At 47.5% G+C, this 26,296-nt stretch overlaps 1 protein-coding gene and 1 pseudogene across 3 annotated transcripts in view; one reads left to right on the top strand and one right to left on the bottom strand.

Annotated features, from left to right (window-relative positions):
• Frmpd1 (FERM and PDZ domain containing 1) overlaps positions 1-26,296 on the bottom strand; it is a 103,435-nt gene that overhangs the window by 3,588 nt on the left and 73,551 nt on the right. For all 3 annotated transcript variants that reach the window (XM_031377283.1, XM_031377284.1, XM_031377285.1), the window contains exons 6-15: positions 22,376-22,483; positions 17,350-17,445; positions 13,278-13,403; positions 11,728-11,847; positions 10,389-10,525; positions 8,671-8,797; positions 8,434-8,529; positions 7,508-7,690; positions 6,650-6,797; positions 1,801-2,616 (exon numbers count right to left, since the gene is read on the bottom strand). In XM_031377283.1, the coding sequence (XP_031233143.1) occupies positions 1,801-2,616; positions 6,650-6,797; positions 7,508-7,690; positions 8,434-8,529; positions 8,671-8,797; positions 10,389-10,525; positions 11,728-11,847; positions 13,278-13,403; positions 17,350-17,445; positions 22,376-22,483 (1,957 nt within the window). The remainder of the gene's footprint in view (positions 1-1,800; positions 2,617-6,649; positions 6,798-7,507; positions 7,691-8,433; positions 8,530-8,670; positions 8,798-10,388; positions 10,526-11,727; positions 11,848-13,277; positions 13,404-17,349; positions 17,446-22,375; positions 22,484-26,296) is intronic.
• On the top strand, positions 21,160-21,727 carry LOC116095939 (annotated as a pseudogene).

Genomic DNA, 26,296 nt, shown 5'->3' with positions numbered 1-26,296 from the left:
AAAGGTCTTAGGATTTGGGCAGGAGGAATCAGGATCGAATGTTAGCAAGAACTCTGGGGCTCCTACACTCAGACTTGCTTTTGTGGGACTGAATAACTTAATCAGGTTCTAGGCTGCCACTCAGACCTGCAACGTCAGAACGGCTGAAGTTAGCACTGAGGAACTGACAGACTTTAAACAAGGTTCCTCGGGTGATTCTGAGGTGCAGCCATGTTTGGGAGGTGCTGCCTTGACTGTTGATGAGAATTTGTGGAGCTCACAGTGGGACTGAAACCCAGGTACAAGAGTCCCAGTTCTAGGCTCTGTGTTTAGCACTGCACTGATCCCCTGCCTGTGAAAGTTGCCTACGGAACTAAGTTCTGGACTGGGTCCCCATGTAAGAGTCCCACCTGCCGGTTGTAGCCACACCCCTCATCCTGCTCCTAGAATAAGGGCTAGCCTAGCAGGGGTCAGGGAGAGCCCAGGAGAAGGTTAATTGTGTCATCCAGTGTAGGACAACATGGCTCTTCTGATCCCATGGTTTACACAGAGTTTCAGGACAGGTAAGAGCACATAGTAAGACAACAACAGGGAAAACAAAAGCCAGTCCCCAACAAACAACAACAAAAACCATAATCAAGTCAAGGTAGACCGTGGTGAGTTCACTCATTCATTCAGTGACAATGCCCAGGTGCTGTGTGCTGGGGACACCTTCCCTGCACACAAGGAGCCTTCTCATAATCATGCAGGTGAATGTGTAACTGCAGGCAGTACCAAGGTACAGGCAGAAAGCCACCACTGCTGGCAGAACCCATAACTGAGATGCACAGCTGGCCCTTGACTGGTAAATCTGGAAAATGTTCTCTGCAGATGGGAACCCTTGGCTGAGACTGGGCAGCTGATGGGCAACCAGGTGAAGACCAGAGCAGGCAGACGGAACAAGTGCATGGACAACCAGGTGAAGACCAGGGTAGACAGAGGAACAGGTGCACAGGCAACCAGGTGAAGACCAGAGCAGACAGAGGAACAGGTGCCTGGGCAACCAGGTGAAGACCAGGGCAGGTGAAGAACAGGTGCACAGGCCAGCTGAGATTAGGGAAAGGGGGAAGGAGCAGGATGGGAGGCAAACAAGCAGAGGGCACCACACAGAGAGGGAACCCTTAGGAGCTAAGCTGGGTTTTCTGCCAACAGCAATGAGAACCACAAGAGGGCAGTATCAGAAAGGCACGGGAGAGGGCTGAGGTTTCCAGGGTTTGTAAACCTCAGAGAGTGGAGACAGAGTTCAGGTGACCTTTTGTATATATGTGTGTCTTACAAGATTTTCTGGCTAGCTCAGGAAGTCTTCCTGTGTGGAAACACTTACATTGGTGTTTATTTGTTTGGGATCATGGGTTAGAGATTAAAAACCTCACAATCTTAGTTGGGAAACATAAGATCCCCAACCTTCTGAAGTCAGGGACTCTTGGACTCCCTAAGTCCATCAAACACCACTGATGGCCCATCTCGTTGCTCCAACAACCGATCTCAAGTACCCCCAGGATCTGTAGTAGCGCACTCCATTCCTTCCTTGTGAGTCCACCTGACAAGTCACAGCCCATTTGACACCTCTTCTGGGAAGCCTTCCCTGGTTCCCACAGTGGGATGAATTCCTCTCATTGCCCCCAGGCCCACCATTCCTCAAACTTCCCTTGCAGCCCTGACTCAAGGCCACGAGGCTTATGAGTTGGTTCATGGACTCAAGAGTAGAGGGTATATTTTGCTCTCGAGCTGGCATCGGGCTAAGGGTACAGATCAGCTGGGATGGGGGTGCTAGGGGCTCACCTGAGAGTGTGTCTGGCGGTGTGAGTTTGTCAGCTGCATCATAGTATTCCTCATCTGAGCTGCCATCCTCAAAGGCCAGTGGGGGCAGCGGGGGCAGGGCCAGGGTTTCCAGCATGGAGCTGGGCTGAGCCTCCATCCAGCCCTGCTGGCACCATGCGGGAGGTGCAGCCACCTGCCGGGAAGCTGTGCTCTCTGAGCCCGAGTCACTCAGGCGGCTGCCTGGGGAGACGCTGGAACACAGGCTATAGTAGTCAGTCCGGCTGCCCTCATACAACCTGGGGTCTAGCCTGCCCATGCTCAGTTCTGGTCCCCAGCTGCAGGCCTCCGAAGCCAGGCCCTGGGGACCCTCTAACTTCTGGCACCGAGGGTTGGCATTCTGGGCCAGGTCCAGCAAACACAGGAAGCCGCTGGTCTCGACCCTGCTGTTTTCCTCTTGGCTGTCGATCTCAAGGCCCTTTGAGAAGCCTGGTGGGCCAAAGTGGAAGAAGCTGGTCCTGCTGGAGGAGCACGCATCTAAGTCATCCTCTTCCAGGGCGTCCATGGACTCGCTAGACCCACTGGTCCTGCAGCCTCGGCTCTCAGTGTTGGCTGAGTCCGAGGCCTCGGATTCAGCACTGTCTGTCATGATGCTGGCCCCGCAGGTGCCTGGGCCCCTCCTGGTGGCCTCTGGTGTGGGGCTGTCTCCAGGGGGCTGCTCCTCTCTAGCAAATGGTCTGCAGAGGCTCAGCTTCACCAGGCATCGGTCAGAAAGGGGCTCCAGGACGCAGTCCACTTCAGAGGACTCCTCTGAGTCACTGCAGGCCCTGGACTCGTAGCCTGTGATAGACGGGACATTGAGAGTTACAAACCAACGCTCAGGTCTGACAGACACCTGTGTGTCCGGCTTCCTGTTATCCTGCTGCAGGGGTAAACACTTCCTGGTATCCTGCTGCAGGGGTAAACACTTCCTGGTATCCTGCTGCAGGGGTAAACACAGAAAGTGACCGACCTAAATCATACTGAATTGACTAATGTCAAGACCCAAGGCGGGCACACCCCTATACCTATCCTTCATCTGACTGAGTCACCTATGGAGACTGAGTCCATGTCTTCCTCCAAGGAGACTCCTGTCTGTCAAAGGGTGGTGGATATCCATTTGTTTCTCTCTTGTACTCTCAGCATTTCCTCAGGTATCGCCCCTGTGGTGTCAGAACATCAAAGTTGTATGGAACACCAAACGTCAAATGCAAACTAGACGATTGGCCTCTCCCTGATATGGGAGCCAGAGAGCAATCGAGTGGCGCCTGAGGCTGCTTAGGTGGCCTTGAGGACAGTGGAGATGCATCTAGCTGCAGGTACCTGGGAAGACTATGTATGATGGAGAGAGGCAGCATTGTGCTAGGTTTCCTGTTTTTCTCCCAATGGCCTCACGGATAATCTCCTAAGAACATCTCTCTGTCCACTGCTTGGTCCTTCCTCCTTGTTTCTCCTCTCTACTGGGAAGAGCTGAAGTCCCCTCACGAGGGACTCTTGTAGTGTGGTCTTGTTGCTCCTAGCATAGAGAGACACTCATCCCTCTCCATGTGCCCTCATACTCTGGCTCTGACCCTTCCCTTGTTACAGCCCTGTACTGGCTGGTTTTGTGTGTCAACTTGACACAGGCTGGAGTTATCACAGAGAAAGGAGCTTCAGTTGAGGAAATGCCAGCTGTAAGGCATTTTCTCAATTAGTGATCAAGCGGGGAGGGCCCATTGTGAGTGCTGCCATCCCTGGGCTGGTAGTCCTGGGTTCTATAAGAAATCAAGCTGAGCTGGGCGGTGGTGGTGCATGCCTTTAATCCCAGCACTTGGGAGGCAGAGGCAGACAGATTTCTGAGTTCAAGGCCAGCCAGGTCTACAGAGTGAGTTCCAGGAAAGCCAGGCCTACACAGAGAAACCCTGTACAGAAAAAAAAAAAAAAAAAGCCAGGGGAAGCAAGCCAGTAAGTAACATCCCTCCATGGCCTCTGCATCAGCTCCTGCATCCTGACTTGCTTGAGTTCCAGTCCTGACTTCCTTTGGTGATGAACAGCTCCTTGGTCATGATGTTTGTGCAGGAATAGAAAGCCTGACTAAGACAAGTCCCCAGTGTGGTTGATCCATCCCCCAGCAGACTGACTGTCCTCTGCAGCCTTCCCCATCCTTGGTCTTGTGTCATGACTCCGTGTTCCCTCTTCTCAAATGAGCTCCCTCTTTTCATCTGCTTGGCTCCAGGGCGTTCTTCAGGGACCCAGCTTCTCGTGCACTGTCTCTGAGCTGTCTCTAGTGCACAGTTCTTCCCACCACACCCTCCAAACCAGCATTACTCCCACTCTGTGCTGTTTCCCCAACCAGACTCTGAGCTATTCCTCACTCAGAAATGCTTGGCAAAGGGAGAGTAAGAACTCAGAGTGCATCACTTCCTAACTACAGCAGGCCCTTCAGGTCCATAGGTTTCATATGTGTGGATCTGTCCATCCACAGGCTCAAAACAGAGGAAAGTCTATTCATGCTGAACTTGTACAAGCCTTCTTCCTTCTTCTTCCTCTTCTTCCTCCTCTTCCTTTTTTTCTTTTTTGTTTTTGTTTTTTTGAGACAGGGTTTCTCTGTGTATCCCTGGCTGTCCTGGAACTCACTCTGTAGACCAGGCTGGCCTCGAATTCAGAAATCCGCCTGCCTCTGCCTCCCAAGTGCTGGGATTAAAGGCATATGCCACCACTGCCCGGCAAGCCTTTCTTCTTGTCACAGCAACTCCACAAACACTGTATGACAACAGCACACTAAAATATAAATTATGGGGGTTTAGCTCAGTGGCAGAACATTTGACTATAATATAAATCATTATATTTATATATATTGTCATATATAAATTGTCAGTGCTGTTAGCTCTTCTTAAGTGTTGACTCGGAAAAAAAGAGATGGCCCCTCCACTCAAACATGTTTACTTTGAATCTCTCCCAGAACTCTCTGCCCTGGATCAGGCTGGCCCCATACTCTATCCAGGAGAAGGAACCGCAAAACTCTAAGGGTCTTAGAAAAACTGTATTCCCGAGAACAGCCAGAAGGCAAACCGTTTCAAACCTAGATTGCTATTGTTTATTTCATGGTATAAAAGACGTCTGCAGCGGGAATGAAAAAACCAGATACTCCTCCGTGGAGAAGACATTCTGCCTGGCACCCTCTTTATGGACCAGGGTTCCCAGATTTTTACAAGGCTTCTCCGTTCATTCCTGCTGGATAATGTAAGTGCTGACCCTGGTGTTCTGCTATGCATTTGCTGCTTGCTGTTTTGTTCTTTTACTTTTGGTTGCTATAGACTAATAAATTCAACTCATTCAAAACTGAAAGCACTGCTCTCAGGACCAGTCTCTAGGAAACACATCCATGGCACCGACAACAGGATAGGTAATCTAGAGTTTTATGTGAAGGATATGGAAGGACATATGTAGTAACATTTTGGATTTTTGGAAATCTAAGAATGTGCTTTCATTTTAATATCAGGTGTAGGGATGAGGGGCTGCTTTGGACTGCCTGTGGCGGCTGATCTGCCTCATTCTCTAGCAGAGGCATGGTTTTCCAGCTGCAGATAGTTTCCCGATTGTGTGATATTTGGAATTCTGGGAACTTTTCAGAGGGTACATAAATGCTAGAGCCCCAATAGGGGGTTGTTGGTCATTCATGGGTGCTGGTTGCGGTTTATTAGTAGTTATGCTCTCTCTTTCTCTCCTCTACCCTTCTTTCACTCCTATCTAGTGACAGAGGGTGAAACCAGGGGGATAAAGGGTGGGAAGGTGCCATAAAGTAGCAAAGACTGGCTACAGATGAGTGTAGGTTATATATAAATTATATACCACTTCATGGAGTGGAATGAACATGTATGAATTTTAATAAGCACCAAGGGTTGTGGAATCTATCCCGTGTGGTTACCACAGAGAGCATGGGTGATGGCATCTCTTTTTCCAATCATCTGTTCTGGCACTATCTATGCCTGTTTTGCCCATGTGGAGGAAACACTGTATAACAGTAAGATCGAAACACTATGTAACGGTCAGATCCTGAGCACCGTTGTCTACGACCCCATCAGCAATACCATGCTGGCAGCCAGCAATGGTGGCGCTGGTAGGAATGTTGGCTCCTTGTTTCAGGTCAGGGTTTCCCGCTACAGAGCAGCTGTTAAACATCATCAGGACCACCTTGGAAAGGCCATATCAATACAACAGCTGAGGCAGAAGTCTGATGGCAGCTGAAGCCACTTGGGGACTTGTCTGTCTCCCCTGCCCTTTCATTTTTCTGTCCCCATCCTACGTCTTCATTCTTTACATGGTATAACATCAAGTCTCGTTTGGCTCTAGGTACCCCTTTCTTCTAAACATGGAAGGTTGAGAATTTCTATCACACTGGGTAGTGGTGGCGCATGCCTTTAATCCCAGCACTTGGGAGGCAGAGGCAGGCGGATTTCTGAGTTCGAGGCCAGCCTGGTCTACAGAGTGAGTTCTAGGACAGCCAGGGCTATACAGAGAAACCCTGTGTCGAAAAACAAAACAAAACAAAACAAAAAAAGAATTTCTATAAAAATTTCTTTTGAAATTTCACATTTCAAGAGAACGAGAAGAGAGCAAGGGCACACCAAGTCACCCACGTTCTAAAAGGGAACGTTCCTTTTGCTGAGAAATAAGTACAGTAGATCTTAGAGACTGTTTTGGAAAACTCTACAGGGATCAGAGACCTAGCATTCTACTTGACATTTAGGAGAATTCAAATACCAAGAAAGTGCCTCTAATATTTAAGAAAGATTAACTGCCTGGTTGGAAATAAATGGGTCTGCCCTGACTGGGGAAAGACTCCACACCTCACCTTCTTCAGCAGACACCCGGTGTGTCGGCTGTCTGTTTCCAGACCAGAGGAAGACAGAGTTGGCTGGGTCCACAAACAGCCTGTAGTACCCAGCGATCAGGCAGGCCAGGTCTTTTGCACTGCTGGATTCCAGCAACAAAGTCAGAACCTGTGAAGGAAAATAGAATGTTTTTGTTTGTAGAGGACCAAGATACAACAGGGCCTTATGGGGCCAAAGGGAGATCCTAAGGCCATGTCTGCAGACTGGCCCCTAGTGGTTCATATTCTCATACATTGCCTCCTATCTTTCTATCCTCTGTCCTACCCCACCCTACCTGCCCCACCCACACAGCTAGCCCCTTAAGGACCTGACCTCTTACAGGGAAGGGAGGAAGAATGACAGATAATGAAGACAGGGTGGTAAAAACACAGTGCCTTTCTTGGGCACAGTGGATGAAATCAAGGGAGGGAAGAGTGACCACAGGACCTTCCAGAAAGGTCCCAGGCTGGGTTCTGCCTTCTCCTGTGATAGGTCAGGTCTTTAAGGGTCAGGGTGGATGGGGCAGGAAGGGGATGGTAGAGTAGAGGATTGAATGAAAGGAGACAAATGTATAGATTAGTCATGAGGGACCCACCGTGTGTCAGGAGGCACCCTGAACTGTTTACCCATTTCAAAGAGTTCACCCAACAAATAGCCAGAGCTTCTTGGGCTAATGCATGCTCTATTTGCCACTCTCCACTTGAGGCAGCTCCTTTGAGCTAGATCAGCAGTGGGCTTTATTATTGCTCAAAGCTCATATAAACTACCCTCAAATACTTTACACCAAACTCCAGGAGCCAAACTGAGGCCCTCTCTCTCTCTCACTGTGAGGCAGTTACCTTAATGTCCTGCAGGTAAACTTTGACCATGCTCACTTTCTCAGACTCTTCTGTCAGCTCCACACGGCTGATGTTGGCAAACTCTGCCAGCGTGGACATGATGTTGAGCTTGCTGTTGATGATCTGGCTAATCCCGTACTTGGCTCCAACCAGAAGGGCAATGTAGGATTCCCTATCCTGTAACTGCAGGTGAGTGAGAGGGAAATTAGTTTCTATTCACAAGCTTGTGGGAACACAAACACACTGCACATGACGTCTCTCTCTATAACTTTTGGTGTTGCTTCTCTCTCTGCCGAGTCTGTTTCCTACGCGCAGCCCTTGTCACCATTCCCTGAGATTACACCTCATGGGGTTCACCCACAGCTAGATTAAAAATAAATGTATCACCTGTAAACTATTTTTTTACTATATTGAAATTATGCATATAAGTGTCTCTGTGTACTTGAGCCCAGGGCCAACAGAGGCCAGAAGCAGGCTGTTGGATTCCCTGGAACTGCAGCTACAGGCAATTGTGAGTGGTCCAACTCAAGTTGTCAGCTAGAGTAGCACATGCTCTTAACCCCTGTAATCCCGGCACTTAGAAGCCAGAGGCAGGAGGATGCGTTCCGGGTCAACCTCAGGTAGCAAGTTTGAGGTCAACATGGGCTTCATGAGACCCTGTTTCTCCCTCTTGGACCCAGACTAAGCTAGCAATAGTGGATCTATCTTTCTGCCCTTATCCCCAGCAGTGGCCATAGCCTACATCATGACTTTGTCTTGTGGGTTAGCTTACTTCATCCCTGAGGGCAGAAATTATAACTAATTCAGCTCTGCCTCCCCTAGCATCTTCCACGGGGCTAAGCCCAAGCCAGGGCCCAATAAATATCTGCCATCTACAAATCTTCAAGGTCCGGGCAAGCAGGAGTCTATGGGTGTCTGGTACATACCATCAAAGTCGCATTGAAGACTTTCCCACCGTATGTCTTGAGTTCCCCAAGGATCTGAAGATAATTTAAGCGTAGCTGAGCAGCAGAAATAAGTTGCTTTAATAAACAAAAGAAAAAAAAAAGATTACTGAAATCGGAGTTATTTATTTGCCTAAAATCTAGGCAATGGTGAAAATGATTCCCCCAATATTTTACAACAGAAAGCTGGGCGGGCTGGCAGAGGCTAGATGGCCTTACCTTCTGCCGGGGTTCCAGCAGATTCTGGTTTCTCTTCATGTGGAAGCTAATGGCTTTCTTGATGTCTTTGCCTTTCATGTTTCGGAGTAGAGTTGGCGATATAAAATTCTCTATTCCCCAGTCTTTCCTGCCGTGAGACATGGGAGACAAGGAGACTTAGGTTCACATGTTTACATTGCCCTTGGTTCTAACAAATGAGCCAATGACACAGAATTCAGATCTAGAGCTCTGACATACAGCAGTCAGGAGTACCTTTCGCTAGGAGGAATAGAGACAGGCAGAGGTGTAAATACAGAAAGAGAAAAAAGAAAAAGAAAGAGAAAGGGGATGTCTATGATGTTTGAATAGGTTTGGCTCCTGTAGACTCATGTGTTTGAATGCTTGGCCTATTAGGAGGTGTGGACTTGCTAGAGTAGGTAAGGCCTTGTTGGAGGAAGGCTATCACTGTGCGGGGTGGTGGGGTGGTGGTGGGGGAGTGGGGTAGGACTTTGAGGGGTGTCTCCTAGTGCTCAAGGTCCACCCAGTGTGGAGTCAGAGCCTCCTCCTAGCTCCTGAGGAAGACAGCCTCCTGGCTGTCTTTGGATCAAGATGTAGAACTCTTAGCTCCTCCTCCCATGCGTGCCTGCACACTGTCATGCTCCCACCATGATGATAATGGACTGAACCTCTGAAACTGTAAGCCAGCGAAAACGAGATGTTTTCCTTTATAAGAGTTGTCTTGTCGTGGTGTCCCTCTACAGGCGTCCCTGAACTGAGACAACGTCCATATCTTTATTTATCTCTATATGTATATCTCTCTATTAAAGGAGAGAGAAACAGAGTGGGGGTTTCCCCCATAAACACACGCGATACACATTATACACATTCTGTATTTAGGACCTCCTGGAAACTGAGTGGTCTTGGTATTGGGATATTTCATTAATCAAAGAAGTTCTCAATCTTTTTTTTTTTTTTTTTTAATTTAAAATTCCATTCCATTCCATTCCTTTATTGTGAGTCTATACTAAGACAAACTTCTGGAAAGAGGAGCCCGAACTGCTATCTTTTAGCAAGTGTGTACATGTGTAGCGATCAGAGGGCAGCCTGTGGGAATCAGTTCTCTTTTCCCACCATGTAGGTTCTGAAGAACTCTTGCAACACTCTTGCAACAGAGTGAACCTGCCAATCCCAAGGCTAAGCTTTAGAACATTATTAGCCTAGAAGCCCCGGAATCCCCCTAAAGTTGCACCTTGACTCATTATGCCAGGAATCTGTTCTATTTTTAAAACCTGATTTCTCCATTTGATTTTGATACCCAGACAAGCTAGAGTGGAGACCTGGGAAGGGGCTTAGCATAATGGATGTTAGTTCTCTGAGCTAAGAGTCAAGAGGAACATGGGTCTTAGGACTTGAAGCATTCCCCATTTGGAGGAAGGCATAATGCCATAGCAATTGGTTCACACCTGCTGGAAAAATTAATTTCCGAGACATCCCTGCCCTCAGATGTTGTCAACTGATGGCCTTGGACATTCTTTCAGAGACTGGAAATTTACGAGGAGACTCTGTGTTACTGCAAGAGGAAATGGTTTCTACCCAGACAGGGTGCCAGGCTGGGTAAAGGGAAATGGATGAAGAGACAAAGGCAGATGGGTGAGTATCGGCTTTCTGTGGAGTCTGGCCATCCTGGCTAGGAGCCACCAGTCACAAATGTGACACAGCTGCCACCCCCTGCCACTCACTCTATGTACTTCAAAGAGATCTTCTGCGGCTGAGCACAGGCATAGATCCGCTCCTGGATGTGCAGGGCTGCAAGCCGGAGGGCAGAGTTGCACTTCATCTCCACAGCAAAGCGCTCCTGGAGTACATCACTGCAGCTCTGCAAGAGATCACACAGAGCAGCTAGGCAATAAGAGCATGTACACTGCACCCCCCAGTTCTCTCCAGTCAGAGCAGCAGGATCAGCAATCAGCTTTAAGGTCTCGGCTCTGTGACCTGAGTTACATTCAGACTCTCTAAGCATAGTGACTCCCATTGTTAATCGCACACTAACTGTCTATGTGGATCCGCATTATTTGATTTTTATAGGGTTTAAAAAAGATAATATGCCGGGCGGTGGTGGCGCACGCCTTTAATCCCAGCACTTGGGAGGCAGAGGTAGGCGGATTTCTGAATTCAAGGCCAGCCTGGTCTACAGAGTGAGTTCCAGGACAGCCAGGGCTACACAGAGAAACCCTGTCTCGAAAGAAAAAAGAAAAGAAAAGATAATATGCAGGAATGTGAGCATAAAGCACATAGTACTATCTTATGCAAGTATAACGCATTGGTGTGTGGCTGCTGCAATGCACTGGTGGTGCGGTGGCTGCCACTACTATTTTCTACCATTTCTGTAAGACTTAGGCCAGCCCTACATCCAAGTGGACTGTAAACTGGTGACATCTCCCAGATGACTCTTCCCATCCAAATAAAAATAAGAAAAGTAATCTCACTCCAGGCAATGGAGGGCAAGGCCTAGTTGGAAGTCAAGAAACCAGTTTTCTAGCTGGGCATGGTGGCAGTTGCCTTTAATCCCAGGACTTGGAGGCAGAGTCAGGTGGATCTTCAAGGCCAGCCTGGTCTACAGAGCTAGTTCTAGGACAGCCAGAGCTGTCTATACAGAAGAAATACTGCCTCAAAGGGCAAGAGGAAGGAAGGAAGGAAGGAAAAAGAAACCAGGTTTGGCTCTACTGCTAAGTGGGGACATCAGACACATGCCCCTTCTAAGACCTGGTTACGTCATCTCTAACATGAGTTCCTGTGGCATTAAAGCCCCACCCTGCAATAAAAGTGGAAAGGATAACAGCGTTTAATAGTATTAGAAAAATGCATCCTCTCCATTGAGGACTAAGCCTAAATTTGATTAGTCTACTGTACATCTCCCATTACAGCAACTCAGAGCAGGAATAAACAGGGAGGGATAATGAGACCCACTGTCCTCTAAGAGACAATCCCTCAGGAGAGCGGTTTAGCCACCACCGACCCAGAATAACCCAATGTGCATCCTTGAGGACACTGGCGTCCCAGGAAGCTCAGCCTGGTCACCTGTAGGTAGAGATATTCAAAGGCCACGGGGTCTTCTCTCAGCAGGTCCAGGGGATCCTTGGGAACAAAGCACACCCTGAAGAGGCAGCGGGAGTCCTGGGATTCTTCCCTTTCCACCACCTGCCCAAGGGAGAGAAGACACAGTGACCTCGCAGCTCTCCATAAGCAGCTTCACAAGGGAGGAGAGAAAGGGAGGCCGCTGTTCTATTTCAGTCTTTCCCCAGACAGCACAGCGTTCTCTCTTAGCCTGACTTCCTTTCCCATGGTGTGGAATGTAAAAGATTCAAAGAGTGTTGTTTGTTCTGTCAGAGAAACCCCTGTCCACATCTCAATGCCCTTCGGGGACAATCTAGGAACTCCTGTCTACGTCTCAATGCCTTCTCAGGGACAGTCTAGGAACCCCTGTCCACGTCTCAATGCCCTCTCAGGGTCAGTCTAGGAATCCCTGTCCACATCTCAATGTCCTCCCAGGGTCAGTCTAGGAACCCCTGTCCACATCTCAATGTCCTCCCAGGGTCAGTCTAGGACTATTTGCTTTGTGGTTTGAATGTGAAGCTCCCCTCCCCCCAGCACATGTTTAAACATGTGGTCTTCAGTGGAAAGGGCTGTCTAGGGTGGAAAGGGCTGTCTTGGGAGACTGTGGAGCTTTTAGGAAGGGCCTGCTTGGAGAGTATGTCTCTGAGGCCCTGGGGTATATCTTGGGTCCCTCCATTTTCTATCTGCCGCTACAATGTGACCAGCTATGATAAGCTCCCATCACGGACAAGGACTGCTCCTGCTCCCATGCCAACGATGACGCATTGCAAGTCCTAAACTCCGAGGCGAAATAAACTTCTCTCTCCTGATGGGGATTTTATCACAACCAGGAGGATGGAATGCATATGAGTGTTCATTTCCACAAGTGAAAATGGAGTTTGTACCTTTCTATACTTTACTACTCTTTAAGAGTTTGCAGCGAGTGGTGACTGGGTCATAACTCACTCGCAATGAGGTAGGCTGAGTGATCCCCAAGACTGAGGCTTCCCCATTTCATTCCCCTGCTGAAGAAGCCCGCCCCTCCCTCAACTGTAGAATCTGTTCTACTGCTGATCTTTTCGTAGTATACACCCTACAATGATTTGTTGAACTGACTCACGTTTGACTTTAAAGAGTCTGGGCTACAAGTTCTTGGATGGCTGAAGGACTGGGTGGCACAGAAGGACTAGGTGTTTGTCCTGTCCTATCCTGGGGCTTGCCTCTCAGTGGAGCAATGCCACAGAAAGGGTTTTGGACACAGCAACCAATGTCCCCTAGTAGTTCTGAGACAGCAGGTGCCAAGAAAGATGATCAAAGCTAGATGCAAAAGACTCTGTCAGATATTTGACCGGGGAAAACCACCTTACCCAGCTAAGCCTCTATCTCCACACCTAGAAGATGGGCATCTTGGACTATGCCCTGTATACCTCATAGGAACAGATGCAAACCAGGCCTGAGTCTTGCCCTTCTTACCCAGGCTGAGTGAGTGTACTTGATCCAGCCCTGGCCTCCCAAGGTAGGGTAGGTCCTCCTACCTGCTGGATGAGCTCCTCCTCATGCAGAAGGTGTAAGCGGGAGATGCTGTACTGTTCCTCCAGTGCCAGTGCAAAGTACTCGATACTTCGGATAGACAGCTTCTCCTTCACTGTGAGGATGATGTCCTGGCAGCAGAGGGGAAGAAGGGTCACTCAATGAGTGGGGAGACTTCCCCGGGCCTTCTTACAGCTTCCCCATTAGAAGTCGATGCCGCCGTGTCCACTGCTAACACAGGCAGGGCCCGGGCTCCCATGCTGGACCTTTATGGCCCTGTACTGCTCAGGGCAGCAGTCTATCTAGCTTTTCTGGGAGGATGCAGCCAACATGGGGAGACTCCCCATGAGTCTCCTGCCTCAGTGTTGGGATAGAAACTCTCTGGAGTTGCCACTCTACACGAACTGCTTTCTGGACAGAATCCTCCCAGTTCCCTCATGTGACTATGAGATGTTGGCTTTAGTTCCTTCCTCTGAAATGGAAGATAGTAATGCCTACAGATGGCCAGGGAGGCTGTCAAGATGGAAAGGCAGATAATGCTGTGCGGAGGCTCCACGGCCACCAGGCCACACTCATCCTTTCTCTCCAGTGGCCCCTGTCATGACAGATGCCTCAGGCACTCACAGATGTTCTTCCCTCTGACGTATACAGTTTTTTTTTTTTTTCATCATTTTCCACAAGGCTGTTTCTGTCCTTTTAAATTTGACTTACATCTCATCTCTTCAGAGAGGTCCCATATGGTTCCTGTATCTAAATGTCACCCTGCCTATTATTCTCAGTTGCAGGAAGATCTTTGGCTGGGAATCAAACCTATGTCCTCACATATACTAGGCAAGAGCTCCCCTGCTGAACTCCTGGGGAATGTTTAGTCCCCCCATCATTAGTTACTATCCATTTCTTTAAGAAATGATGTTCTTTTTGTAAAAGACAGTATATCAGATACGTGAAAGGGTTCTAGACTGAGACTGATCCTCCTCGGTTCACCGTATATGTGGACACACTGTTGTTCTCTCTGTGGTTTTTCTCTGTTTTGGTAGACACTAACACCTGTCAGCTGGACTGCTGTGTGCATTCATTTTCCCATGGAAGGCACTTAGTACACTCCCTGGTCAGTGTTCTACATGAGCTCACCTCCTCCAGCATTAGTTTTCTTGCTCATTTCCTTTTACCTTAGTAGACAGCAACTCGCTGACGGTGGAGACCTCACCAATGTTGGAGTCTTAGGGTTTCTACTGCTGTGATAAACACCATGACCAAAAGCCACTTGGGGAGGAAAGGGTTAACTTAGCACCGTTTCATCATTGGAGGAAGTCAGGGCAGGAACTCAAACAGGGCAGGAACCTGGAGACAGGAGCTGATGCAGAGACCATGGAGGGGGTGCTGCTCCCTGGCTTGCTCCTCATGGCTTGCTCAGCCTGCTTTCTTATGGAACCCAGGACCACCAGCCCAGAGATGGCACCACCCACAACAGTCTGGGCCCTCCCCATCAGTTTTTTTCAGTTGAGGTTTCCTCCTTTCAGATGACTCTAGCCTGCATCAAGCTGTAATAAAACTAGCCAACACAGTTGGGGTCTGTGATACTCCAATGTTTGGGTCCTTGGAGATGCTCAGAAATGTGTCACTGGATCAGTGATCACTGTAGACTACAGAACGCAGAACCTCAGATATAGAAAGTGCCAATTGTGAAGGGCTGCCTGCTCCCAGTGCTCTCGCTGCTGGCTCCATTACCCTCCACAACATAAGTGCTGACTAAGTTCTAAAGAGGGCACCTGTGTCAGCAAGTCACCAGCAAGGGGGAAGACTGCCAGATGTGCCAAGACAGGAAATAATGTATGGGCTGTCAAGGCAAGGGTGAGACGGGAGAAGGGACCCACAGAGTCAAGAGGTAGGCTTGCCAACCAAAGACCAATAATAAACCCAAGTTTGAGCTCAGAACCCACATGGTGGGGGGACAGAACAGATTCCTGCAAACTGTCCTCTGACCTCCACAGACACACTGGCATGTGCACAACCAGAAACACGCACAGAAAATTAGTGAATGAAAGGTAAGGTAACAAAGTAAAAACAACTTTCATAAATTCAGCAGTCAGTCTACAATGCCAAAAGTGTGTAAGTTCATATTTCCTAGTTGTTCAGTGAAGAGAGAATGATGGGGCTGTCTGTCGAAGTAAGCACCATGCCTGCCACACAGTAGGTGCCTAATTAATGCTAGGATTTCACCATACCTCATTTCCCACTTTATCTTCCTGTACTTTTGTTTTGTTTTGTTTTGGTTTTTTTTGGTTTTTTGTTTTTTTGTTTTTTTGTTTTTCTAGACAGGGTTTCTCTGTGTAGCCTTGGCTATCCTGGAACTCACTCTGTAGACCAGGCTGGCCTCGAACTCAGAAATCTGCCTGCCTCCCAAGTGCTGGGATTAAAGGCATGCACCACCACGCCCAACTCTGGCCAGTGCGCCCTGCTCTGAAGCACTGGGAAAGCTTGCCCATCTCCAAGTCTTCGTTGGCCTTCTTCCCATGCCTGGAAGCATCTTGACCCCACTCCAATGCACTGCTATCAAAACCTGTCCATCTTCCCAGGTGGCCACGGCCCATTGTTTCCTAGAAGCCGTGCACTGACACTCAGCTGGAAGATCTCTCTCCTGAGCCTGCACAACATCATTTCTGTGGCCCTTACCTGAACTTAAGCACACAGTAGACCCGATACCCCAGGCTTCCTAACAGGATTACCCTAAGCAAATGGTTTCCGTATTAGCAACATCTAAGTGACACAGAAAGGTCTGACCCACAAGTGTCAGTAAGTCAGTAAATGTGAATGGGTCAAATGACATTTCCTTGCATCTAGAGATGTTTTTGTCGGTCTCTGTTTCTTTCTGGGTAGGGGAGCAGAGTCTGGCACCCCAGGGATGGCTTCACACTTGCTATGTGGCTAAGGGATGATCTTGAACTCCAGTCACTACCTTCGGGTGCTGGGATTACAGGCATGTGCCACCACACTCAGCCCACACAGCTCCAGAGGCTGAACCTGAGGCTTCAGTCACCAGTAAGGGGGAGGACTGCTGGATGTGCCAAGCTATAGCTCTGGTCCAAAGAAGAACTTTATTTTTTTTTTATTTAAAAATCTTCTTCCCATGGTGAGGGGTGGGAAGGAGAAGACCCAGGTGGGATGAAGCAAATTTTCCTTTTTCCCTGACAGGATTTGTGTAGATCCACTGCTCTCCCTGTTATAAAGAGCTAAGAGGTTTGCTTTCTAAATTTTGGCCACTACAGATAAGATTAGCCGGTATTATACTTGCTAAGCCTTTGTTCACGGTCCTAACTCTATCTTCCTAATTCCGCTGTGATGTGAACTTTGATTGTAAATCCCCTCAGGGTATTTCTGAAGACTTACTTGCCCTCCTCCATTCTACTTTGATCAAAGATGACAGAAGTAGAACCCGCCTGATTCACTCACAAAGCTTCGAATCTGGAGCAGAATAATGGAGGAGAGGTAAGACTCAGCAGGGAGGATGGCTACAGAGCTAGCTTGGTTATAAACCAGTGGATCATAGCACGTTGGGGACCTACTGGGCCTGAGTTCCTACCTACGAAGTGGAGGAGATAATGCTAGTCTAGTCGGGTCACCTCCCAAGGTTATTGAGATGTTAAATTAGATAGTACAAAGAGAAGTGTCCAGCAGAGTGACTGGCGTGAACTAAATGCAGCCAAGGAGCTTCCTGGGTTCCAAAGGGTCTTTTCTGGCACCTCCTAAATTATACTAAGGTAGAAACAGGCAGGGAATTTGGAGCAGCTTGGAAATTGCCAAAAGAAGGTGCCAGAGTGAAATATTAGATATATGCCTGTGCACATATCTAATGTGTGTGCGTGCATGTACTTACCTTGTTAAGGTTTTGTTTTTTACTGTCTATTGTAATGCTAAGTGCTGGTCCCCAAGACCTGGAGTACATATCTTGTACTGTACTATGAGGGCATGCAGGCTGCAGTGGGCACGAGCCCACCAAGGCAGACAGAGGGCAAGCTGTCTGGTGGTCCGCTGAGCAACTTTCCTATGAAAAAAACAGTTCCGATTTATTTTTAATACCTTCACAGTTGTGTTTGCCTCAAACTTGAAAGCTTTGGTCTGTCCGTTCTCCAGGTACACCTTGAGCACGTTGGGCATACAAAGCAGAGAGTTCCCCTGGATGACACAAGAGCAGTGTTATATTGCTGACACACACATTCTTCTGGCTCCTGGCACACCAATCCCTAGCTGCCCAGCACTGCCAGTTTTGGAGAGCTAATTGCTGCTTTTTAGCATTTGGGACTTTCTCCAAGGGGATGGATTTGCTTTGTCTAGGAAAATGCATGAGAGCCACTCACTGTGGTGGGTAGTAGGGAAGAAGGGTAAGTCTTGCCACGTCAGAGCACTACAGGAGCCTGTCACAGATGTTCACTGGTGTATATCTACTGGGTACCACCCTTAAGGGGCATCATTTCAAAAATGATGTCTGCTTGGGTGGAGGTGCACGCCTTTAATGATAGCACTTGGGAGCCAGAACCAGGTGGCTCTCTAAGTTATAGGCCAGCCAAGTTCTAGGACAACCAGTGCTACACAGAGAAACCCTATTTTGAAAACCCTACAAGGGGCTAGAGAGATAGTTCAGCGGGTAAGAGCACTAACTGCTCTTCTAGAGGCCCTGAGTTCAAATCCCAGCAACCACATGACGGCTTATAACCATCCGTAATGAGAACTGATGCCCTCTTCTGGTTGTGTCTGAAGACAGCTATACTGTACTTACATATAATAAATAAATAAACCTTTAAAAAACAATAAAGTTTAAAAAAAAAAAAAGAAAAAACCTACAAACACTGACAGCTCTTCACATGGGGCCTTTCCTTTCCTTAGACCTTTCCTTGTGGGGCTGGCATAGACCAAGGGTGGAGTTAGAGGTGGAATGCTTCCTTTTATTGCTGTTGCTCTCTACAGTGATACATCAGCAAGGGGCAGAAAGGGATGCCCTGTACTCCCCTGACTCCATCCATCACCTCTAGGGGACCCTGCCACTCTTCCAAGGCTTTGGGGGTCAGGGGAAGAGGGCTAGTCTTTAGTAACTCCATGCCAGTCAGGATTCCTGGGAGCAGAGCAGCATTTGGGGGTGGTGGGAGGTCCCCCCAGGGTCAGCTCCTATTTAAAAACTGACCTCTGAATTGAGCTGAAATTTAGAACTGACATACATCCTCCAGAACTAGGGAGAAATCCGAGCTCCTTCCCAGTCTTTGAACCAGGACTGGCTTTATGTGTCTCAATAGATAGAAAGCCCAACTGTGCAAAGAGGTTCATTCCCTTCTAGTCTGCCTCCAATATACCTGACAGCATTCTCCTGTGAGAATCAGGAGTCTTTTAAGTATATAATATCAGTGCTTAGCTTAACTTTTTTTGGATACAGTGTTTTTATTTATGGAGGTAAGGTTGGATACAGTGTTTCTATTTATGGAGGTAAGGGTCCTGGGTGCCTTTTTGTTACTAGACACAAGCTAAAGTCATCTGAGAAGGGAAACCTCAATTGAGAAAATGCCTCCATCCCGGTTGCCTCTAGACAAGTCTCTAGGGCATTTTCTTGGTTAAAGATCCCTGTAGGAGGGATCAGACTCTCTCCCCGACAGGTGGTCCTGAGGCGTAAAGGAAAACAGGCTTAGCAAACCAGCAGGAGGAACTTGACAGTAAGCAGTGCTCCTCCGTGGCCTCTGCTTCAGCTCCTGTCTCCAGGTTCCTGCTCTGACTTTGCTCAGTGATGGAGTTGTAAACGGGAAAACAAACTCTTTCCTCTCCCAGTTTCATGGTATTTAATCACAGCAACAGAAACCCTAACTAAGACATGCTCTAATACCAATTACACTCAGCCAGGAAGTGGGATGTTATTTTGAGTTTCTGGCTCTGGGTGTTAAAAAAAAAAAAAAAATCTCATTTTGGATTTCCCACTTGGGGCTTTTCTCCTTAGTACATTATAATTTGTGGTTCACAAGACTTAAAAAAAAAATAGCCTAACATCATATAGCTCCCACCATTTATTTTTCTTTAAAGCTTCTTTCAATGTTTGTCTAAATTTCTACATAAATTTTAGAGAGCTGAAAAACAGACTATGCACAATTCTATATTCTTTTATTTTTACCCAACATTTCACATATGGTTTTAATGTAGGCTTACTATTTATCATTGCAAGGCTTTAACATATTCTAAGGAACTGAAATAACCAGGTCTCTATTCTAGACACACAGCATCTTTCTGGTTTTTGGCTATTTAAAATATGGATACTACAGCTATCTTTATTATATGCATTTCTTGCTTTTAAATCTCTCTATATTCTAAATTTATACAAGTGAGATGTCTGGGCCATATTTCATGGGAGATATCAACTTGCATCTTTTTTCACCTCCTCCATGAGCTTAAGAACTCTTTTACAAAGCCCCAGTGGATGCCTGACTGGAACCCTTCTCAACACCCAGGCTGACATTTTTTTTTTCTTTCTGATTTGTGCTCATTTACTAATGAGCTGGCAGATCGCCAGCACCATCACTTAGTAACAGTTTGCCTCTGTGTCTCTTTAACTGTAAGCCAAGCCAGACGCATTTCCAAAGCTGGGTTTTACTAGAGCAGGTGCTGTGCTGTCTTCTACTCATTTTTTAAGGGAAGCTTAATCAGCTTTCAAATGCTTCTGAGGATGGAGCGCCAGGTCACAGTGAGGAGCGCTCCCTAGCTTTGGCGCTTCTCCTGGACGGCTGGTTCAGGTGCCTATTTTTGGAGCCCCCATCTGGAAGTTTCACAAAGACACTACTGGGGCACTGTCCCTCAACTGCCCATCCCCACCAAAACTCTTCAATGCTACAAACCCAGTTCAGTAGCCTGTTTGGGTTTTAAAACGTGTCCTTCTCTTGAGTTTTCAGAACAGATACGAGGGGATGGGGGGGGGGGGGTTTAAAGCGACAGACCATTACTTGGTCCATACCTATGGGTCATTATGCTTTCTGTCCAGAGCTGCTTCTGACCCCTACTACTCAGTATGTACACTACTCTGCAATATGCGAGCTTCCTACTTCTTGGCCTTTTGACTAAGATTAAGTGAATGCACACGGCAAATCTAAATTTAATCTTCAGAGAGGTTCCATCCATTTTCACAAGTGTGTACACCCAAGAGATTCAAATCATTGCTGACAGGTTTACCCTGATTGATTGATTAGGCCTCCACTGGCCCCTTCCTGAACAAGCCTACCTTTTTTGCTCAGGTCTCACTGAAGATGTGCTCTGTCATGTAGCAGGGCAGAGAGAAAAATAAAGGCTTTTCTAGGAGGACTAGGTGAACTGATTAAATCCTTTGTTTAAATGGCCATGGAGCCCAATCCTTCCATTTCTCTGGATGACAAGAAGTTTTGACTTGAAAGTTTTAAAATCTAATACTGATTGCTGGACTCAGAATGGCAAAAGTTTCCAGCCATTTTATAACTTATGAGTAAATGTGTCTTTTATCAATAAATCCCCTTATTTAAAACATCCATCTCAAGATAGGAAATAGCTCTGTGGTTAAGAACGCTTGTGGCTCTGACTTCAGTTCTCCGTACCCATACGGTGCTTCTAACTGTTAATTCCAGCTTCAGGGGATCCACTGCTCTCCTCTGGCTTTTGTGACCACCTCCCCCACCCCATATATGCAGAGGCACACAGGGTATAGAGACTAATACAGACACATCCACATAAATAAAAAATATAAATAAACCTTAATCCATCTGAAGGCTCGAATTTCCCTTAACAAACATGTCTTTTCATAGTATACCCTCGCCTTCTCATCAGCCCTGGACTTTTCTTTATCAGAAATGACTAGAGAGCTGTTTTGGACCTGGCAGAGCAGGAGGCGCCATCATGGGTGTTGACATTTGCCACAACAAGGACCCGTAAGGTTTGACGCAAGGAGCCCAAGAGCCAGGACATCTACCTGCGGCTGCTAGTCAAGCTTTACAGGTTTCTGGCCAGACAGACCAACTCCACCTTCAATCAAGTTGGGCTGAAGAGGTTATTTATGAGCCGCACTAACCGGCCTCCTCTGTCCCTGTCCGGGATGATCGGAAAGATGAAGCTTCCTAGCCTGGAGAACAAGACCGCTGTGGTTGTAGGAACGGTCACAGATGATGTGCGGATTCTGGAAGTACCCAAGCTAAAGGTGTGTGCACTGAGGGTGAGCAGCGGGGCCCGAAGTCGCATCCTCAAGGCTGGGGGTAAGATCCTCACCTTTGACCAACTGGCCCTGGTGTCTCCCAAGGGCAGAGGCACTGTGCTTCTGTCTGGTCCTCAGAAGGGCCGAGAGGTCTACCGACATTTTGGCAAGGCCCCAGGAACCCCACACATCCACACCAAACCCTACGTCCATTCCAAGGGCCGGAAGTTTGAGCGTGCCAGAGGCTGAAGGGTCAGCTGAGGCTACAAAAACTAACCCTGGATCTTACTGTTAATAAAAAAAGCTTTGGATGTTGAAAAAAAAAAAAAAAAAGACTAGAGAGCATGACCAGGAAAAAAACGAAAGAAGTGACATCACACAGATCCAGGCTCCTGACTTTTCTTACTGTGTAATTTAGCAGTTAATTCTCTTACTCTCTCTAAGCCTCTGTCTCTTCTCTTGTTCCAATTGCTCTGCAGGATAGAAGGACTAGGCACAGAAAAGGTTTAAAGTGAGTAACAGAGGTTCAATAAGATGTTGGGCTCTTATCAGCAGATGTTAAATTTAAAAAAGAAAGAAATCCCAGCTACCACCACCATTATTTTAATAACATTAATATTTCCTTTCAAGGGAATAGTAAGCTCATTCATAATAAGAACTGGAATCTCTGGGCCTATCGCAGCAGGAGAGTGGAGTTGCTGGGTAGCAGGCAGCCACACTTAGGACTGGTTCCTCATGCCAGCCTTGGCCCAGGGCTCCCCCAGCTTCCACTGTCCTGCAGAGGAAGTACTACACTAAGCCTCCAGCAAATGCTTGTCGCTTCTGCTACATCCTTTCTGAAGATTCCAGAGTTGTGGTGAGGCACGTGCTAGAAGACCACTTGCCCACTTCAGCAAGAACTCCCGTCTCCAGCTATGGACGCACCTGACTGTGCCCACTGACCAGAACTTCCTCAGCAAAGTGCACCTTCACAGGGTTGGTCTTCAGCCGGGCCCTCTTCTCTTCAGTCAAGAAGGATGACTTGGGGACTCCCTGAAAGATATTAACAGACTTTGAATCAGCACATTCATAAAAGCATTTACAACTTCTTACTTCTTAAACACACACACAACCTCATGGTTGCTATGGACTTAGTAAAGTACACACAGAAGGAGGGCAATCCATTTAAAGATTTCTTTTCCTAGAATTTAAGGAGTCCAATCTAGACAATGTTCTTGTGTGTCTTAACAGTTGGAAATTCCAAATGGCAGTGAAGTAATGGTGACAAGCTGAGACAAAGAGGGCTGAGAGGGGACCTAAGTCCCAAGTTCTACCTCACAAGTTGTGAAAACTTCAAGCACAAATTCCTATGAATGGAAGTGTGTGTGTGTGTGTGTGTGTGTGTGTGTGTGTGTGTGTGCGCGCGCGTGCGCGCACACGCGTGCACCTATGCATGTATTAGGACTGGAGTTCAAGTCCTAGCTTCTGGGTAACAAAGCATGATCTCAAAGCCCTTTTGGTCTTTGTGCATATATCTCTACTTACACACACACACACACACACACATACCAGAAACACACAGACAGATACATACACATAAATAAACTTTAAAATAACTATATGATCAGCCAGGCAGTGGTGCTGCACACCTTTAATCCCCAGCACTTGTGAGACAGAGGCAGGCAAATCTCTGAGTTTGAGGCCAGCCTGGTCTACAGAGTGAGGTCCAGGCCAGCCAGGGCTACCCAGAGAAATCCTAACTGGAGGAAAGCAAACCAAGAACCAACCAACCCCATCACCCTCCATCCCCCAGGAACAAAACAAAACAGAAATCCTCCCTAAACTGTATAACTTTGGCTGTCTTTTAGATTCTCTGAATTTCAGGGTTTTCATCCATACACATGGGAGCTAGACAGAGCTCCCTGAAGCTTTGGTCTGTGTGAATTGTGACTGGCCTCTCTTGACTACTGTCTTCTGGTATTCTCTTTCTCCAGAAGTAAATAGACTCATATTAGCTGGTATGATTAGATAGCAAACCCTTACAAGGATCACAAGAGGTCAAACTGTGACACCTGAGCAATGTCTTATAGAACGAGATCAGCAGGGCATGATCTTCCTGCCCCACGGGCTATTTTCCAGCCAGCATCCCTCATTCCCTCCCATACTCTAGCAGTCTTTTAGGCCAGCCTTTAGCATGTCCATATGTACAAGAGTCCCAAGATGTTGCTCTGGGCCATGTTCTATGTAGCCAAGGGAAGAGATCTGTAACAGCATTGGGGAGCTTTCTGGAAGCCAAGTTCATGGACTTGGATACCACCAACACAGCAGTGTGTGATGTACATGAAATAAATAAATGGCTCTGACATTTTTATACGAAGACACTGTGGTGTTACTTGGCGTGACTGGGCATACAACTGTGATTCACCACCTCAGAGACACAGCTTGCTTTCAGGCCACAAGAGCATGAGAGGGAAGCATAGTTCTGTTCCCATGCAGACCCTCTTGGTTTTCCAATCAGAAAGAATAAATGAAATAGGAAAAGAAGTTGAAATCCAAAGTTACAAGCTCAAGACTCCGATCCAGGTAAATCTAGGGGCTTAAGGAACTGGAATATGCCACAGTTGGCACTGCCCAAGATCAGAGAAAGGAAGGTACACTTACAGACTACAGGCCGCCAATATCAAGTTCTCCGCAACAAACTTGGACGATTCAAAAAACACAAGCTGGAAAGCCTGTTGTTGGGCTGGCAAGATTGCTCAACGGGTAAGAGCACTCACAGACTGTTCTTCCAAAGGTCCTAAGTTCGAATCCAGGCAACCACATAGTGGCTCACAACCACCCAAAATGACATCTGACATCCTCTTCTGGTGTGTCTGAAGACAGCTACAGTGTACTTATTTATAATAATAAATAAATATTTGGGCCGAAGTAAGCAGGTTGACCGGAGTGAGTGGGGCCAACCGGAGCAAGTGGGGTTGACCAGAGCGAGCAGAGATCCTAAAAATTCAATACTCAACAACCATATGAAGGCTCACGACCATCTGTACAGCTACAGTGTACTCATATACAATAAATAAATAAATAAATCTTTTAAAAAAGGAAAGCCTGTTGTTAATTCTTGGTTTAAAAAAAAAAAAGCCTAAGAGATGAGCAGGGAACTTTCAACATCAGTTATTGATGACTAAGGGGTCAGCAAGAATAAGTCAGAGGCAAGCAAGTTCTGTTTTCTTTCCAAGACAGCATTCCAGAGACAGACCAAGGTCCTGTGAACATGTCAGAATTTCTTCATTCCTGCAAAGCATTTAATCTCTCCCACAATCCCCCTGCGGAGAAAGCTACATGCAGAGCCAGTAGGTGAATTCAGCAATGGTTTATCTGCACTAGAAATAGTTTTGGTTTCTTTTCTCTTTTTCTTCTCTGGTCCTTTCCTGTGCTGGGGATCAAACCCAGGACCTCGTTGCTGTTAAGACAAAGGAGCCGCCACTGAGCTAAGTAACTCAAGCTCCCTTTGGCTGAGCCCTTATTGTTGCTATTCAGCAATGCCTCAGATGGTGGCAGAGGGAGAATTTATAAAGGCAGAACGGTAAGAGGCCCATCGGGTCCCAAGCCACAGATACTGAATGAGATCCTTGAGAATCAGAAGCTCTGAGTCTGAGCCTGGGAAAACCAAGAACAAGTCTAAGAGGGCACAGGGGGCGGGGCTGTCAACACAGCACGGTGTTCACAGCAATAGGCAACCAGCACCACTCTAAAGACTCAGGAGATGGAGCAACCAAAGGCAGGGCAGAAGAGAGACACAGAGAGTGGGAAGCTACAGGAGCCAATCGTTGTTTCTCATGCTAGGGAGGGCAATCCCCTGAGCGTTAGGCCAGGAGCTGAACTGTTCAAGGAAACTAGCTGGCTGAGAACTAGAAGGGAAGGAGCTCTGAGAAGAGGAGGCTCCTTGACAAGAAAGGCGGCTGATTATAGCTGGCAACCGAACAAATAAGCCTTTCAGCCTCAGGACTGTGAAAGCACAGCAGGCCAAAACACCCGGCCAAGCTACATGACCTGACATGGATTAATAGGAAGAGTGACTCTGAGGATTTAAAAAAAAAAAAAATCAATTGGACAAGCACAGGATGGGGGACTCGGCCTGGAAGCTATTCATTTGAAAACCGGCTCAGTGTTTCACTGACCGCAAGCATCACCCAAGCCAACAGTGTGACCAGCTTTGCCAAGTGGGAATCCAACCCTGAGCTCCGCCAGCGTTTCTGGTGCACACCAGAAGCGACCCTTCATTCTCGGGGCACTCTTTAGCTATTTATTGGTGGAAGTGTGGACCTTTCCGGATGTCACCATTTGCAAGGGTCACTGAAACTGTAGTCCATCTAGAAACCCATTGGCGGAGTGGTAAGTATGAGGAGCAACTGTTCAGCTTCAGGACGGGAAAGCCATACTGCCAGAACTCAGAGTAGCTATCTCAGACAAGGGAGGCTATTAGGAACTAGGACAGTCACTGGAAGTTACAAGGAAATAGGGTCTGTCACTCCTGGAACCACGGAACTGGCTGCTCTGAGAAAGAACAGTCCATCATCTGTCATGGGAAAGCCCAACTCATGGGCCCCACGGCGGCCTCTTTGCTTTCATATCTGCACGTCAGCATTGCAAACCAGGCTCCCCAACATCTATAACCTGCTGAAAACCAGGCTCCCCAGCATCTGTAAGCCCAACTCATGGGCCCCGTGGCGGCCTCTTTGCTTTCATATCTGCACGTCAGCATTGCAAACCAGGCTCCCCAACATCTGTAACCTGCTGAAAACCAGGCTCCCCAGCATCTGTAACCTGCTGAAAACCAGGCACCCCAGCATCTGTAACCTGCTGCAA

Source organism: Mastomys coucha, unplaced genomic scaffold (assembly GCF_008632895.1).
Source record: "Mastomys coucha isolate ucsf_1 unplaced genomic scaffold, UCSF_Mcou_1 pScaffold18, whole genome shotgun sequence".
NCBI classification, from domain to species: Eukaryota; Metazoa; Chordata; class Mammalia; order Rodentia; family Muridae; genus Mastomys; species Mastomys coucha.
This window is presented reverse-complemented; position numbering and strand designations above follow the sequence as displayed.